The sequence below is a fragment of the Metarhizium robertsii genome (genome assembly GCF_000187425.2).
Source record: "Metarhizium robertsii ARSEF 23 chromosome Unknown MAA_Scf_2, whole genome shotgun sequence".
Taxonomy (NCBI): Eukaryota; Fungi; Ascomycota; class Sordariomycetes; order Hypocreales; family Clavicipitaceae; genus Metarhizium; species Metarhizium robertsii.
The window spans coordinates 1816929-1833152 of record NW_011942160.1 but is presented as its reverse complement, the minus strand read 5'-3'; the positions used below and the strand labels follow the sequence as shown (position 1 = coordinate 1833152).

Sequence of the window (16224 nt, the reverse complement as noted above, 5' to 3'; positions counted from 1 at the left end):
GCGCCCCCTTCGTTCCCCCCCCCCCCCCCCCCCCCTTTTTCCACCTATCCTTTTGTTTTTGTGCTGGGATGGAGTCGCCCATAGAGAGTAGTACTTCGTAGTCCGTACGGAGTACTCGATGCACCCATTGCACGGCTAGTTGTGGTGCATATCACAGCCTTGGGCTCTGCATGTGTATCCCGCAGCAAGCTGAAGGAACTGGACCGAGTGCTTGCTTGGGGCTAACTGTCCAGGTCGTTTTTCATCCACAGCGGACCACATAATAATAATGCATTATGCACCCGGAGCCAGGGTCAACCACAGGAAGACCCCTTACCCTGGCCCTGTTGAATGGGATGGGCTGGAGGAAGCACGGCGTAGTCATCAGACAAAAATAATATCCTGGATCTGAGTCGACCGTCGAGGGCGCTCTCAGCTGTAAAGGATACTGCCATTCATGAGTTCGCGCCAGAAGAAGCTTCATGTCTCCATTTCACCGTTGCAAACGTGTCGGCGGGGAAGCGTGTCTCAGGCGAGACTCTCCTGGTGTTCACTCCATAGTCGTCTGGTGAGCTGCCTGGCAAAAGCTTCAGAGCTACCTTGAAAAAAAAGTAATTAGAACGGCTGGAAGAGCTCACGTACTAGGTAGTTAGGCACTTGACTTAGGGTTGATCTGTGCTTATGTAGCACCAGACACAACCCTGTCCAAGGCTTGTGCTCCGTGTCGATCGTCGGTTACGTGCCAGTAGTAGTACCAGTAGTCTGTTGCCGCCTGTATTGTTGACCCCTGCAGACGCCAACGGGATTGGTATCCGCCTGTTCAAGATTGAAGCTCAAATGTTGCTGTTGTTGCTCCATGCTCGGTCAGCTTGCAAGGTGCCATGCCAGCATGCCATCTTTTGATCATAGCTCCCGGCAGTCAGCTCTGCTGGTAGGAATACATCGGTACTAATGCCTCCAGACGTCAAGTTGCATGCAATTTCCCCGAATTGCGAGGTGCTCCTTCCGCATGTGAGCAGTTTGAGCACGACTGCCCTGGGTCTGGACACTCCGTGGCAGGCCTTTTATGTGCCCAAGTCTGAAGTGCCCGGGTACATGTCCCTACCCTAAAACTTTGCCTTGTCAAGTTTTGAGTCGTCAAATATTGACTACCATCACTCCCAAGTTTCTGGATCGTCGGCTGTTTGTCAACTTCCAAGGTTATCCTGTCAACGGTTTGCCTTGCAATTCCCCACCTACCTGTTAGGTGTTTGGGTAGGAAGAGGCATCGGGTAACATCAAGGACAGCGCTCTACCCACGCACCTATGATAGACGACATCTTCTCCGTCTTGGAGCCTTGGCCTTCCCTTACCTGGGGAGCATCTGTCGGATGAGTCTTGTCATAAAATTAGCTTCTGCAAGTCTTGTTAGGCGTCCTCTGCTTGAGAGGTAATAGGCATGGTCACTAATCTTCACGATAGTACCAGCCGAATAACTTCATGCGAGCCATCTCCCTCAACCAAATGCCTCGTCTTTCCGGTGTGGATGTCGAGGTAGCAGTCTGTCGTCGTCTGGTTGGTCCCCGTCAAGAAACTCGCATAAGGTCTAGCTACTTTGAACTATGGTGGCTGTAAGAATATGGAACTGGCTGCCAAACCTATGAGCAATTCACCATAGAGATCAGTAACTAGCCTCACCAAGTACGAAGTTGCTACATGCTTGGAGCTTTCCAGACTTCAGACACACCGCTCGTTCAGTTCAGTGCCCACCATGCTTGGGCCAACAGTCGGTCTCGGTACGAAACATCTCCCATCCCAGTCAGCATAGTTCTGTCCCGCAAGTTGCGCTGTTCAATGGTCTCTTAGTGTCCCGGAACGATGCTGGCAAACCCACACGTCTCTAATGCCCACGGTTTGTGTAAAGGAATAGAGTACTGGCCGCGGGAAGAGTCAAACACTGCCTTGCCTCCGAGAACCCATTACTACGAGTGCCCGGCTAGCAATATTGTATGGGTTTTTCTTTTCTCTTGTGCGTGGTACAAATGAAGCTAGTTTAGCCACTTGATGGCGGGCGGATCGTCCCTTTTTGCCACAAGTGCGGAGAACTCGTGTGTCCTGGTCAGCCTAGCATGTTCTAGCATGTGGCTTGATTATCAGCTTCCTTTTGAAGGCGTTTGCATAGTCCGCTAGATGGTCGTGCGCCACCGGACTTCAGCGTGGATGTATGTATGTATCTGGTTTCCAAGAACCGGGCCAGTGGAAATTTTCTTGTCGTCGTACATGCAGGGTACAGAGTACAGCGTACAGAGTACATCGTCGTCATCATCTGGGCGTCGCTTCGACATATTGACGAGCTTCTGCCCTTGTGTTCTGGTTTGTGATCCCACTCCGCCTCTCCGTGTGTGATTGTGACACTCTGCCAATCTGAAGCACTGGGAGTCTGGGACCGACCTTGGATTTGTTACTACTAGGATCGAGCACTCCCTCCGTTGTCATCGAACACAGAATCTTTTGCTTACTACTCATATCTTGAGGACGCTGTGCCGAATGTTAATTATGAATCAACATGGATTTGACTCCTATGAGTTAATCAGGAAGTCATCTACACATTAACCTCTTACACATACTTCTGTCCTACGAACAACTTCTATACTTCAACATCTTCATACGTCGACGTGAAGACGTCAGATTTAGGCAGGACAACAAGTCAAAAAAGTCAAAAAATAGACGCCGAGCATGAGAGTTCTTGTTAATCATGAGTTGCTCGACAGCTCGGCCGTGGGTGTGTCTCAGTTTACCCGTACGCATTACCAAACACAGACTGACACTTGCACTAACAGTATCATCTCCAGGCGGTGTTAGGATGCCGTGTAACCTTCACCTCGTGTCTCCTAGACACTGCAATGACTACAGGCAGTTGGTCGGTAGGGCTGCACGTGCAGGTGCGTAAGCACGGACAAAGTGGTCACGGCCTACAGGTTATCGCTTCATCCGGAGACGCCAGTGCCCCAAAGCAATGTTGCATGCTACCAAGCAGAATGAAGCTTGGGTGAAGCGGCTTTGAGCGAATATCCTGTCAACAAGTACTTCACTAAACTGAGGTGGGTTAAGCGTATTAGCTACATAGGGAGGCTGCTGATGCCATGCCCGAGACAATCTGACAATGCATGACTCCCTCCTGTCATTACCTCTCGTCGTACTGACCTCCGCCAGGCATGTCCGCATTCCGTTCAAGATGACTTCAGGCTCCGGGTCCATTGGCAATCTCCGAGGCAGACAGGTCTCACTAAAAAAAGCCTGCCACCATTTTGGGCAAGGTTTCGGTGTTACGTAGTACGTAGTTACTGCCTCGGAATACTTCGCGGTATCTGTCTGACACAGTGCGTTCTGAGCTACCAAACATGTTACACGAAATGTCGTTGATTTTGTCTTTGGTGCCCTTTTTATGGCTGACATACAAACCATCTACACACCGTGGTGGGTTAGGCCGGTGGCATTTCGCGACGTCCGGCATGGATGACTGGAGATTTAGCTGCCTGGCCGCCCAAACCGTTGCGAAGCAAGCATGACATAGGCACATGGCTATTCTTCTGTTCCGCCCTTGGACATTTGGGTCATCTTGGCTCGCGGTCCAAAACTATCGACCAAGTTCTTGGGGCCACACGCTGACTAGTACCACGAGGAGCGACCAACTCGCGAGGCGCTTGAGAGCTGGCAATCGGAGAGCTGTGAGTTGTTTGGGGCTGAGTTGCGCATTGCACCTTGCCACACCACAAAAGAATCGAGTTGGCTTCGACCTGCGGCATGTTACACAACTCTACTCCGAAGATACGCGACATATCATTGCTCTGCCTCAATATCACATCAGCTACGTTCTGCCACACAGCTCTATGCCGCCCCTAATTGATACAGAATCTCTTCTTTTTCGATTTGCCGATCGCATTTCGGCACTGTTACTCCCTAATAAAAAACAAGCTCTACCTAACCATTTCCTTTTTCCCTTGCGTATGGTGTGCCTAGTATCACTTCCCTGGATAATAACACCTCGAATGCTCATAGCGCCTTCTGCGGGGTAGATGCGATGCGTGCCGCCATCGTCTCACAACAGTATCGGTCGAGATGCCGGGGATATGTCACATGTTGCGATACCGTCTTCTCTCACGCAGATCATACGAGTTTCACTTTAACGACTTTCGGCCGGTTCCTATGTCGATTTATCATTGAAGTGGTATACAACTGTTCCCTGACAAATATCACCAATGAATCGTAAACATGATAGACAAAATGAGATGTCGTTTTCTGTAAAATTCGCGGGCTCTATGTACCACTCTCTTCACTTCTGGTGGCTGTATACATTTACTGTAGCACCAATACAGGACTAGCACAAATATTCCACTCATAATGCCAAGGTGATGACGAGCTAACAGCAACGATAATTTTGTGCTTCTATTCAGGAATTTACTAGCTCGTAGAAAATTAAGGGTGCCACCTCCTGTCTCGCTCCTAGTAAATCTGTGTCTTCGTATGTATATATACGTGCAGTAGACAGATACGTATTAGGAACGCTTCTTCCAAAATCCCGCTCCTTGTAGCCCAGAATAATTATATCATGGAATTGTACGCCCCATTGTACACCCATCAATGTGCGATACGATTAGGTACTGCATCGGATAGTCATTGTATAGAAATCGCAAGTCGATACGCCAAATATAGATATAAGAATAAAAATAAAAATAAAAATAAAAGAAAGAAACGCCCTCGCAAGTCATGCTGTGCTTTTGGTAGTATCCAACCCAAATGGGAGAAATTCAAGATATTGAGTAATAGTGGTGGCATATATAGGTGATTAAATGTTCATACATGTATCTTTACATGCGGAGAAATGATTGAGCGTAATTCTAGGGTTGTGTAAAAAATTATCGAGCGTAAGTCGTTCAAATCTTCGCCGGAGGATACGCATTACTGTATGTATATATATGTATGTATATTAAGTTGTCGAGAAACTGTCGCTTATAAAGTAAAAGTTGATGAGCCAGTTGTTTGATATGTTCAACAAATCGGCGATTACAAGAACCATACGAGGAGGGAAAGCGTGAAAAGAGTAGTAGCTGCTATGACGATATGAGATGGCACTCGGGCTGTAAACGCTCCATTCTCAGCAGCGGGTAGAGATGAGTTGACAAAATTTGGCCCACAAATAGTGTTGACTTGGATGGCTGCATCTTGGTATACTGAGGCGACGAGCTGCCTTCGATTCGCAGAAGCTGTATGATAGATGAACATGGTATTCTGTACGCACCAACCGCAGGATGGCACTGAGGTACCGGGTAATGGAGTCGCATAGGGCATAAAGTAAAGAAATGCATCTGACGGGTTCGAAATATTCGTCACGGCGCTGGCAAAGCAATATGAGCTTGATGTAGGGTTTTGGAGACAGGCCGCCGAGTAGAGAACGTTGTAGGCTCGTAGGCCCTGCCAGGCTTGTACAACTTGAGTCTGATTCTGGTCAAGCTCTCTTTTGCAGTTTGTACTTGCGGTGAGATTTTGGGCAGCAGCTGTCATATAGGCGGTACACTTTGCGACATCAACGTCACATGTTGCGTCGAGAACCTTGACGATGCTCACAAGCTCCTTCTGAGCGTTGAAGAATGAAGTAGAAGTCTGTTGCACGAGAAGTAATTAGATTTGAAGCTTGCAAGACCAAGACACGCAACTCTGTATTTAAAGTCCATGAACCGAGAACAATATACCTGAATAAGCATGGAAATAGGATAGCAACTCTTGAAGGTAGGATCCGAGAGTAATGCAGCGATGAACTTTGGGCACGAATCGTCGCTACCAGGAACTTGGAAAGCGTTAGGGACAGGGTTATCGAAGGGCGATGGTAAGGGAGACGCGGCAGTGTCGGCAGTTGATGTCTGGTTCGATCTCGTTGCGGTAGCGGCTGAGCGCTTGTCGGACTGAGCCGTTTGTATTGACGAGTATTCGCCGTTACTGGCCCTCTTCCCAAGCCTTCTCGATATTCTTTCAGTAGAAGACACTGCAGCTGGCGGTGGCATTGCCAATGACGGCTCTGGATGATCTAGAGTCGGCAGCAACGACGCCGGCGCCCATGTCTTTGATGTAGATAAATCCTTCCCTGCGGCAGCAGGTGAGGCAAATGCGGCAGCCAAGGCAAGTATGACGGTAGGAAATATTATTCGAGGCGGTATGAACCGATAATTTCGCCTAGACTTTTGCTCCATGTGGAATATGGTTGAATCCATTTTCGGTGATTTTTTCGAGACATTCGACATATTGTTCCAGTAGTGCTACAGAGATCGGAAGCGCCGCAGAAGCTCAAGCGTGATACGCCCCAGGCTTCGCGGAGTTGCGTATCAACAAACAGCCAGACACGATATTAATGACGTGCCCAGAAGAATAAAGACCAGCCGGCTTCCTGCAGTCGAAGATGCATCAGTGTTTCCGTAGTTCTCGACCTTGGCGTTCTAGCCGGGGTACTTCAAGAAATGCGGCCGTTTAGGAAACCATGGAGGCGATATCTTGGAAACAAAGAGCCGGGTTGACTTGGACAAGTTTGCGTTGTCAGTGGCTTCGAGTATTTCAAGACACTGGGAAGGCTTCCAACAATCTACCAGCTGAAACAACTTGGGAAAACGAGCGACAGTTCAAGGCGGTCGGCGCAAAGGGAGTGCTCAATCGCTTGACAAAGAGTGGTAAGCACCGAGACTTGACGAAAAACAACAAGATTCGACGCGAATGGCGAGAGAGTGCAACGATTGTTTGGATGATTTGTGTCGTGGTCGCGCCCTCCGTCGCCCGTACGACGAGAGAACTAGATAGAGTGTTGCGCTGCAGGTCCAATGCCGGCCGTGTTGTACGCAGCTCGCGAATATAAGGATGATCCGCCAATATGCGTTTATCTTCCAGACTTCCTGGGGGTTCTTTACAAGGCCAGTGATCGTCGAGACGGTGTCTGTAGGGCAGGCGACCTTCTGGAGAGAGTCGAAGCTGGATGAAAGGAGCAAAGATGAGCAGCACCGGGCAAGATTGGAGACATCCGGCGCGTGGATACAGCGTACTCCGTAATGCAGGCCTAAACAGGCGAGCTGTCGAGCGGGTCCTCGGATAGCGAGCGCGTTGGACCTTGGACAGCACAGGCACAGGCACAGGCACAGGGACCTGGGACTTGCGGACTCAGGTACGGGCGTTATTTCGCGATAATACTTATATTAGTAGGCTGTGCCTGGTGGGCAAACGTAAAAAAGTGGATGGCGCCTTGCAGGGGGGGAGATGCTGCTCCCCGTTAGCGTGGATACATGTACTTGAGTACATTGTTGTCGGGCGGGCTTGATGCTGTGGATTTTACCTGAGGGCGGCGACATGGGGGTACATGAATGCGGCAGCCAGGTGCCTGGGCAATTATTGATTTTTACTCCGTAAAGTAGCTGCGAATGGAGCTACTTAGACGCATGTACAATGCATGTACACTGCCTGCTTCGGAGACGACAAAGGTGAGGGTGACTGCATCGGCCTTCTGTCAGTCTCACAACTGATGGCGTCGGTTGGGATAACTTATCTGCGCTGCCGCTTGCAAGCGTTGGACAGTCAACGGTTTGCGGCCATCCGGCACTGTCATCTTTGCATTGCAAAAGCGTGACGATTGTTTTCGGGCGTTGAATTGATCTTCTGGGGTGGGTGAGAGGTGAGTGAGAGGTGAGAAGGTGTCCTTCCTGGTACTTGTCGCTACATGGAAGCCACACAGGGTCTTGGCAGAGTCGCCCATTCAGGACGGTGGCATGGAGGGCAGTAGCCATATCCGGACAACATAATCTGTATGTAATGGTTGGTATTGGATTGAATTGATGGCAGGGACATCTCAAATCACTAGCGATGATTTGGAACCCCGTGGACAGGACGGAGTGTCTTTGTGCTGGAGTTTGGGCAGCGTTTTGGAACGGGATCGAGACCGACCACCTGAGGAACGTCTGGTTTCATTCAACTCGATTGTAATCCGTACTTGCCTTCTTTTTAGCTTCTGGCCAACACGATTGCTCTTTCCATAAAACTGCCCAATGCTCGATGCCCAATGCAAAATGGACCGCGGCCTCCTCGATCGACACGAGGCTCGCATTCGTTTTCTTTCATCAAATCCATCAAATTCACCAAGCGACCCTTGCTCACGATTATTGGATTCTGAAGCCACCCAACTACTCCGTACCTTGGTGTACATACAACGCGTTTATGTACTACTTAGTTGTTTGAACCGAGTGCTCCATAATTCACAACTGTCAAGTTGCATCCACGCAGCGCCCATCTAATATTCCAGACGCCGCACGCCACGCCTACCGTCGCCAAGTAGTATCCCTTGTTTTGGAACCTTTGGCATTGGCCATTCTCATTCTGCCTGGCCGCGCTTTATCCACCGCTCATCCAACGGCACATCCAACAGCTAGTATGGCATCGTCTTGCGTCATCCGGTGTCATGCCGGTTTCCCAGTTGAGTCCCTGCCGCCGACTCCATCTCGGGGCCAATATGACATGTCTCCTTGCAGCCCGGTTTATGTATCTATGCGTCCGGTCGGCTTCTTTGATACCCTGGGCCTCGACCTGGTCTCCCGCATGGCACCCAATTGTTGTTTCCCGTTCCCTGCCAAGACTCGGTGGCTGCTCTGCCGGACCAGAAAGGAAATGTCACTTTGCGTTCGCTCTCTGTTTCCGAGCCGAGTCAGTCTCCGGGTCTGGTCGTTGCTGTCTCTGGCCACATGGCGATGATAATGGTCAATTTTGCCATTCTGCTTCTCAAGCCGCAGTACATATGTATCTTGGTCATGCTGGTCAACACCCATGCATGCATATTTGGGCACACACAAACGAGCAGCCAAGCAATGGACTAGATTAGCGACGCTAGCATTCACGCACCTTGCGCCAGAAACGGAGTCGGCTGCCGATGCAGAGGACCTCCCAAAGAAAGAAACCATCAGGGCTTGAGGGCAAAGCAAACTCATAATTTGGACAAACACATCGTTCAGCTGTCATGATTTGAACCAAGAAAAAGACTGGCTTGCAGGCGGACCTTGCTGAATCAAGGCCATGACGCAAGATGGCACAAGCTTGACGGACTACGTACCTCATTATCCTGCTGTCATGGTTCCAGGTCAAGGCGGTTCGCTCGCACGACGTATCCTCTGTCTCATCGACCATCACTCTCCAGCACGCCGCTGCCAGAGCCGAACTGCCTTTTTAAATGGAGAGCGTTTTGAGCCAGTTTTGCTCGGCAATGTCTCACTTATTCCTGGCATTACTACTACTCCGTAGTCAAGTGCTTCGACCCTCTCGGCAGCTTAGGCAAAGTGAAGCTCGCAACTACAATGTTTCACCATGCCCCGGCCCATCGTATCTGTGCATCTCCCGCTGCCACTGGCCAATTCCAGGATTGTTCTCGCGTCAATTCGTCCGTCGTTGTTTATTGGCACAATATTCACATGCATTCCCGGGTCTCTTGCTCATCCTTGTCAATGTCTACTGCTCCATCACGACACGTTTCCAGAAACGTGTGCGATATTAAGGGTGACACAACAGGACCCATCTATCAAGTTCATGTTAGTATATTGTTTCGTTTTCCCCTCGGATTCAATTGATCATGTCTGTAGACAGCAAAACTTTCCTGTGCCTTCGAAAACGAATGGTTACACATGTAAACTAGCCCCCCCCCCCCTTTTTTTTTTTAACTCTTTAGAGCCTGCCCCTTTATGTCTTTTATTACAACTTTACCTCTCGATCCTCCGTACAATAGCCACGCTCTCGGAAAGAAATACAAAAGCCTGCTCCTCTCGTCGACAGCCTCGTACGTGGCGCTTACGTCGAACAACGTGGCGGCGGGTAAACCAGGCGTGCTGTGACGAACGCACGAACGGCCCGATCTTAGACGAGACTTAGTTGGGTCAGAGCGCGCACGCCCAACCCCTGAATAATGAATAGCCGGAAGCATCACACGATAAACCATGCCTCGGAAATGAATACGGATAAAAATCGACAGTCGCTTGGGATTATTCCAGGCTATCCATCCAGACATGGGTCACATCTCCGCACCGGTCGCTTTAGACGACAAAAAATTGTTTCATTTTATTTCTACTTCTGCCATTAACCTTTGAGCACAAACAGAACTCCAACTTTCTCTCGGCAGAGTGGGAAACTTTTTGATTACGCTAGTATCTGATGAATGTGATGGTTTATAACACAACAGTCAAAATTCCTCCCCAGTGTTGAACGCCGTTCCCTTTAGCAACGCTATGCGACTCTTCTTGTCTATGGAAACCTCCACCAAAATAAAAACGCCTTGTATGCAAAGCAAGCCTAGCCGGCCCTTTTAAGTCTAGCCCGGGATATCTCGTTCGTTAGAATGTGAGAAAGTGGAAATAATTGTGACATATCACAGCGACATGATGGAAATGCAATGCACAATAATGAAACATTCCCCCACCAAAAAAAAGACCAAAAACTCTTATCCATGCTTCGCCAGACTTTGAAGGTTAACCAGCTCGGCGTATCGTCCATTCTTCTTCATCAACTCAGAGTGAGTGCCTTCCTCGATAATTCGGCCTTGATCAAAGACGTAGATGATGTCGGCCTTCTGAATGGTGCTGAGTCGATGGGCGACGGCGATTGTGGTGCGACCCTTGGCAGCCTTGTCAAGAGCGGCCTGGACAACGTGCTCTGACTCGGAATCAAGAGCGGACGTAGCCTCGTCAAGGAGAAGGATCTTTGGATCACGGATGAGAGCACGAGCAATAGCAATACGTTGCTTCTGACCGCCAGAAAGAAGAGTGCCTTTGCTGCCGACGACAGTATTGAAACCTTCGGGCAGTGAAACTATGAAATCGTAGATGTTTGCTTCGCGGCAAGCAAACTCGATCGCCTCGTCTGGGACAACTTCCTTTGCGCTACCGAGGAGAATATTCTCCTTGATAGTACCCTGGTACAGAGTTGGTTCTTGGCTGACGAGGGCAATGTGAGAACGGTAGTCATTAATGTTTAGGGAGCTAACCTCCTTGCCATCGATGAAGACACCGCCAAAGAGAGGGTCATAGAATCGTTCGAGGAGGGCGATGGTTGTGCTCTTACCGCAACCAGAGGCACCGACTAAGGCGATGTACTGGCCGGGGTGAACGGTAAGGTTGAGGCCGCGCAAGACGGGAACATCAGGGCGAGTTGGATACCGGAAGTGTACATTTCGAAATTCAAGAGTTCCGTCAACCTGGGGAAGCCTCTCGCCCTCTTCGGACCAAGAGTCAATAGTGGGTTTGCGATCAAAAAGTGTCTTTAGTTCGCCAGCAGCATGGTGAGCCTTGCCCATATCGGGAGCGAAGGAGAAAATGGTACCAGCGGACTGGGCTCCGAAGATGACGGCCATGAAACATAAGAAGAACTGAAACTGGTCATATTCACCTTTGCCGATAAGGGTACCACCATACCAGAAACCAAGGGCAAAGCAAAGGAAAAGTAGAGACTGAGAAGCGGCATAGAGTGCGCTGGACTTTAGAACGGACATTAGACTGCGGCGCTGCTGCTCAACCAACGAATCATGATACTGCTTCAAAACATCATGCTCGCGGGTAAGGGCAGCAACAGTACGGATAGCAGAGATAGCTTCGGACGCGAAGGTGGCTGACGATGAATACGCAGCCTTTGATCGTCTCTGGAAGTGAGCAAGCATCCAGAATCGGAAGAAGCCACAGCCGAGAAGAATTGGCATGGTAGCGATGCAGACGAGGGACAATTTCCAGCCGATTGCAAGGCCTACAGCACAAGCAGCAATCAGAGTGGTGGACATCATGAGCAAGGTACCAAGAGTAACGCCACTAAGACCTGCGACGTGAGTTGTCTCCGTGGACAAGAAAGATGTGAGGGCGCCGGCTGTATTTTCGTCCTTGTCGAAGAAGGCGACATCCTGTCGGAGCATGGCTCTAAAAGCCTTGTCACGGACGCGGCGAACGAGGCGCTCAGAGCACATTGCGAAAGCAATTCCCTGGGCAGAGAAGGCCAAGAACTGTACAAAGGCGAGCATCAAGTACATAGCACTCCAAAAGTCCGAGTCCTTCTTGATCTGGTCGCGGTTGGCAGGAGTGACGGGTTGCGAAAGGATGACGATCTGCTTGGCGAAGAAGACTGCCGAGGTAGGGTTACCGCCGCCGCAGATGGCAGCAAATACCAAGCCGAAGAGCATAAGGTGCCATTCTGGAGCATTGAAAGAAGTAATGAGCTTCAACAAGGTCCAGAGGCCATACCTCTTCTCGCCTTCAGGCTTGTTCTTCTGGAGGGCAATGCTGGATACAGATTTCCGGGTAGAAGAGCGATGCAGCTTGGCAGCAATATCATCATCAGGATCCACTTCCTTGTTTGTCGTCATCTTTCGAATAAGCTCCTCCTGGTGCTCATTGATATCCTCCTCTTTCTCGGCAGTCAAATCCTCCGCGTCGGCAATATTCTGGGCCGATACGAGCTTGAAGTATGCGCCCTTCTTCTCAAGAAGTTCGTCATGGGTGCCCTGTTCTATAATGCGGCCTGAAGTCATGACGACAATGTTATGAGCATCCTTAATAGTCGATAAACGATGGGCAATAGTGATGGTTGTTCGACCAGCAGCAGCAACCTCCAGAGCGGCTTGAACAACGCCTTCTGACTTGGTGTCGAGAGCAGATGTGGCCTCGTCAAGAAGCAAAACTGAAGGAAGTTAGCATTGGCTATGATGTTTAAAAAAAACAGGGATGACTGAAGAGATTACTAACTCTTTGGGTCGGAGACAACAGCTCGAGCAATAGCAATACGCTGTTTCTGTCCCCCCGACAAGAGAAAGCCGCGCTCACCCACATTGGTCTCATAACCTTCAGGGAGAGCAGAGATGAAATCATGAGCATTGGCCTTGATGGCAGCCTGAATAACCATTTCCCTTTGTTTCTCTTCTCCCTCATGTTCGTACTGAGTTCCAATAAGGCCATGGCTAATATTTTTGAAAATGGTAGTGCCAAAAAGGGTTGGCTCTTGGCTCACAAGAGCCATTTGCTGGCGGAGCCATCGGAGGTTAAGCTTGCTGATATCCTGACCGTCGAGGTAGACAGCACCTTGAACTGGATCATAGAATCGTTCGACTAGGCCGACAATGGTACTCTTACCAGAACCAGAAGCACCAACAAGAGCCGTTGTCTTTCCAGCGGGAATCTCAAGAGACACACCATCCATAACCACGACCTCAGGGCGCGAAGGGTAAATATGCTTGATATTCTCAAGGAGAATATTTCCTTGTAGGTTCTCAATCTTGTTACCCTTGTCGTCGCTGGGGTCCAGAGGGGAGACCCGGTCAATGGTGTTGAAGATCTTGGCGGCGGCGGCCACAGCAGTTGTAAAGGCCTGAATATTGGGGGCAACGTTTCCAAGGTTAAAAGCACCGATCATGACGGACATCATGATGATTAAAATCTTGTTAAGGGGGATGATACCATCCACAAGGAACTGGCTGCCTTGCCAAAACGCGAGACCATAGTTCAGGAAAAGAATAAGCATCATTCCAGCAACCATTACAGCCATGGAGCTCTTGACGCGGAATCCAAAATATTCGGCCTTGGCAAGGTGCTTGTCATATTGCTTGGCGAGGCGGTCCTGGGTACCAAAGGCAATGGCATTACGGATAGAGCTGACAACTTCGTCGGCGAGACTGCCACCCTGAGCATAAGCTTCAAGAGAATTTTTGTTGTGCTTCAGCATGAAACTCGAACCAATACCAATGTTCAGCAAAAGAGCGAAGACGGTGGAGGAGAGAATGAGCGTCAGCTTCCAATAGTTGACGAATCCTATGACGAAAGCGGTGATGAATGTCGCTATAGCTGCCAGAGTCAAAGATACTTTCTCAGAGATACCCTCCTGAATAAGGTTGGTGTCGGCAGTAATGCGAGTGGTCACCTCGCCGGCACCGAGCTTGTCAAAAAATCCAATATTCTGGCGCATGCAGCTCTCAAGATAATGCTCGCGAATCTTGGCGCTGATGTGCTCACCGGTATATATGAAGCCCACAGTACAAATGTAGGTGACAACAAATTCACCGATTGCCAAATACACAAAATAAAGAACGTATTTGCTCAATTCGTCGACAAAGGAGTTGTAGCTCATCTGACCGGCCGAGTAGAAGTAGTTTTGAAATGTGCGCTGAAGGTTGCCAAAGATGACGGTCATCAGAGGTAAGGCAGCACCGGAGGCAATGGCGCAAATAGAAGATATGGCTATGATGATGAGATCATTGCGAGAGGCATAGCGGTAAAGAACAGCAACACCTTGCTTCAGTTCAGGCGTAACGAGTTGGCGTCTCAGAACTTCGGCTTCGTCTGGTGGCAGATGACGGAACATCTCATCGGGGTCTGTGGCCTTGGGAGGAGCAGCAACCACTTTGGAGTCGGCCTTGGTGAGAGCTCGCTTCAGATCTGCCTTTTCATTCTGAGGAGTTCCCTTGCCATCAAGGGAATCCCGGGCGCGACTGCTGGACCGTTCTGAGTCGAATTGCGAAGGCAAAGTGCCCTTTTCCGCGGGTTGGCTAGCCATGATGGCTACACTGGCGCGCCGTTGCGCAGAAAAAACGGCCGCCTAGTGCGAATCTAGAGTTTGGTTTGGTGTTTCGGCAGCAGGATATCGACACCTTGGTTTTGGGATGGTAGGAAGACGCCCTCGACGCGAAATAGGCTGTTCTGCGACCTGGCATATGAGAATCGAGGCTATTTGGAAAGAACTCGATCTAAAACTGATGATGCGAGTGGTGAATATGGACGTCAGTAAGAGGTGCGTTGACTACTAAGTAGTAGTTCGCACGTAGCCTGACCGCAACACGGAGTAGCAGATTCGAGATTCGAGATTCGAAGTCTCCTTTGGGAAAGACCAATGCTACGGAGCCAGAGTCTATGGAAGGAGCTCTGCAAAAAAGGACTTTGGGAGACCGACCACACCTGCCTGCCCACTTGCAGTCAAGGAGGACAGGAGGGCATTCGGCTAGTTTTGTAGTTCTTTGATTGACCAGGTAAGCTTCTCCTTTCAGGCGACCAGAGCGGACTTCAAACCCGAGTCTACGTACTTAAGTAACTAGCGACTGTTGGCTGGTTGCGCCAGAACGTCAACGTCCCTGCTCAGAGTTGTGCTTATGAACAACGGGCACCGGGAATGACAACGCCCGACCCAGGCTGCGATGCAAGCTAACTGGGCCCACTGCCTGGGTCGGGGCACAAACAGCGCCAGCACAACGAACAGCGAGGCATCGAATTAACGAGGAGGCTTGGGAAATGATGGGGCCGCTCTGCCTTGCTCGTCTCGCTGACGCCGGCGTGTGCTGAGCAAGGGTTCAATGTTCTGAACCACAAAAGGTGAAGGGAAGGGGCTTTACGCCGGGACAGTCACCTACAATTCAACTTGACCCTTAGGCCCACAGATCCACATACTCCAGCGGTTTGTCGGCCCACGATTTCAATCTCAGCTACGGAGTACGGATTACGGAGTACTACGAGTGGGTGTGGCGACAGGGGCAACATGGTCGGAGCCGTCGTACCCCATGACGGAGCCGGACGTGCTGCTAGGAAGCCCGTGGTTGAGTCACGACTGGGGCGTGCAAGATGGCAGTACAATATTCCTGCATTTGGATGATGCCGTTGATGTTTGGGTAAGCCCTCGAGATTGGACGAAAGCAAAAATGGACATCAAGATGACTCATGTGTGTGAAAACAGTACGGCAAGGGGCATGTGTTGAAGAGCTATTCGTTTCATAAACGATGTCATGGCTCAGTGCGCAACCGTGCCTTTCACTTGATACCGGGCGGCGTTGTGTGTGCAAAGTGAAAAAAGTCGAGATGGATGCTCAATTGCCCCCTGTTGCCTGATTCATCACCGTCGCGGGCGCCTGCCTCCTTTCGGCGGCGCTCCACCTTTGCAGTCTGGGATACATCAGGGCCTCACTTGCGTCTGTATTTTTAGACTCGACATGGCACAGATGGGCGGGCTTGGCAAAAAAAAAAGGTCATGTTGGAGAATTATCCGCCAGGGACTTGAGATGCGCGAAATATAGCCCATCAGAACGTACAGAGTACCCAGGCGAGAAATATATTAAATGTTGCGAATTCACAATATACAATATGTCAATTGGTACAAATTCCAGGGTGGATATAGAATCAATTGGCCAGCAACCCGAAAGCGATTGACAACCAAAGTACAGCAGGGTCTGGAGGGTTTGCATGCTTG

The 16224-nt window shown here is 50.0% G+C and overlaps 2 protein-coding genes across 2 annotated transcripts; both read right to left on the bottom strand.

Annotated features, from left to right (window-relative positions):
- Positions 1–5022: 5022 nt before the first annotated feature.
- MAA_05863 (uncharacterized protein) lies at positions 5023–6224 on the bottom strand (the record flags this gene model as incomplete). Its single annotated transcript, XM_007823861.2, has 2 exons — positions 5023–5619; positions 5709–6224. The coding sequence occupies 2 exons, from the start codon at positions 6222–6224 to the stop codon at positions 5023–5025; spliced, it is 1113 nt and encodes a 370-aa protein (XP_007822052.2).
- A 4238-nt stretch (positions 6225–10462) lies between these two features.
- On the bottom strand, positions 10463–14547 carry MAA_05864 (abc transporter; the record flags this gene model as incomplete). Its single annotated transcript, XM_007823862.1, has 2 exons — positions 10463–12681; positions 12747–14547. The coding sequence occupies 2 exons, from the start codon at positions 14545–14547 to the stop codon at positions 10463–10465; spliced, it is 4020 nt and encodes a 1339-aa protein (XP_007822053.1).
- Between the last annotated feature and the right edge of the window lie 1677 nt (positions 14548–16224).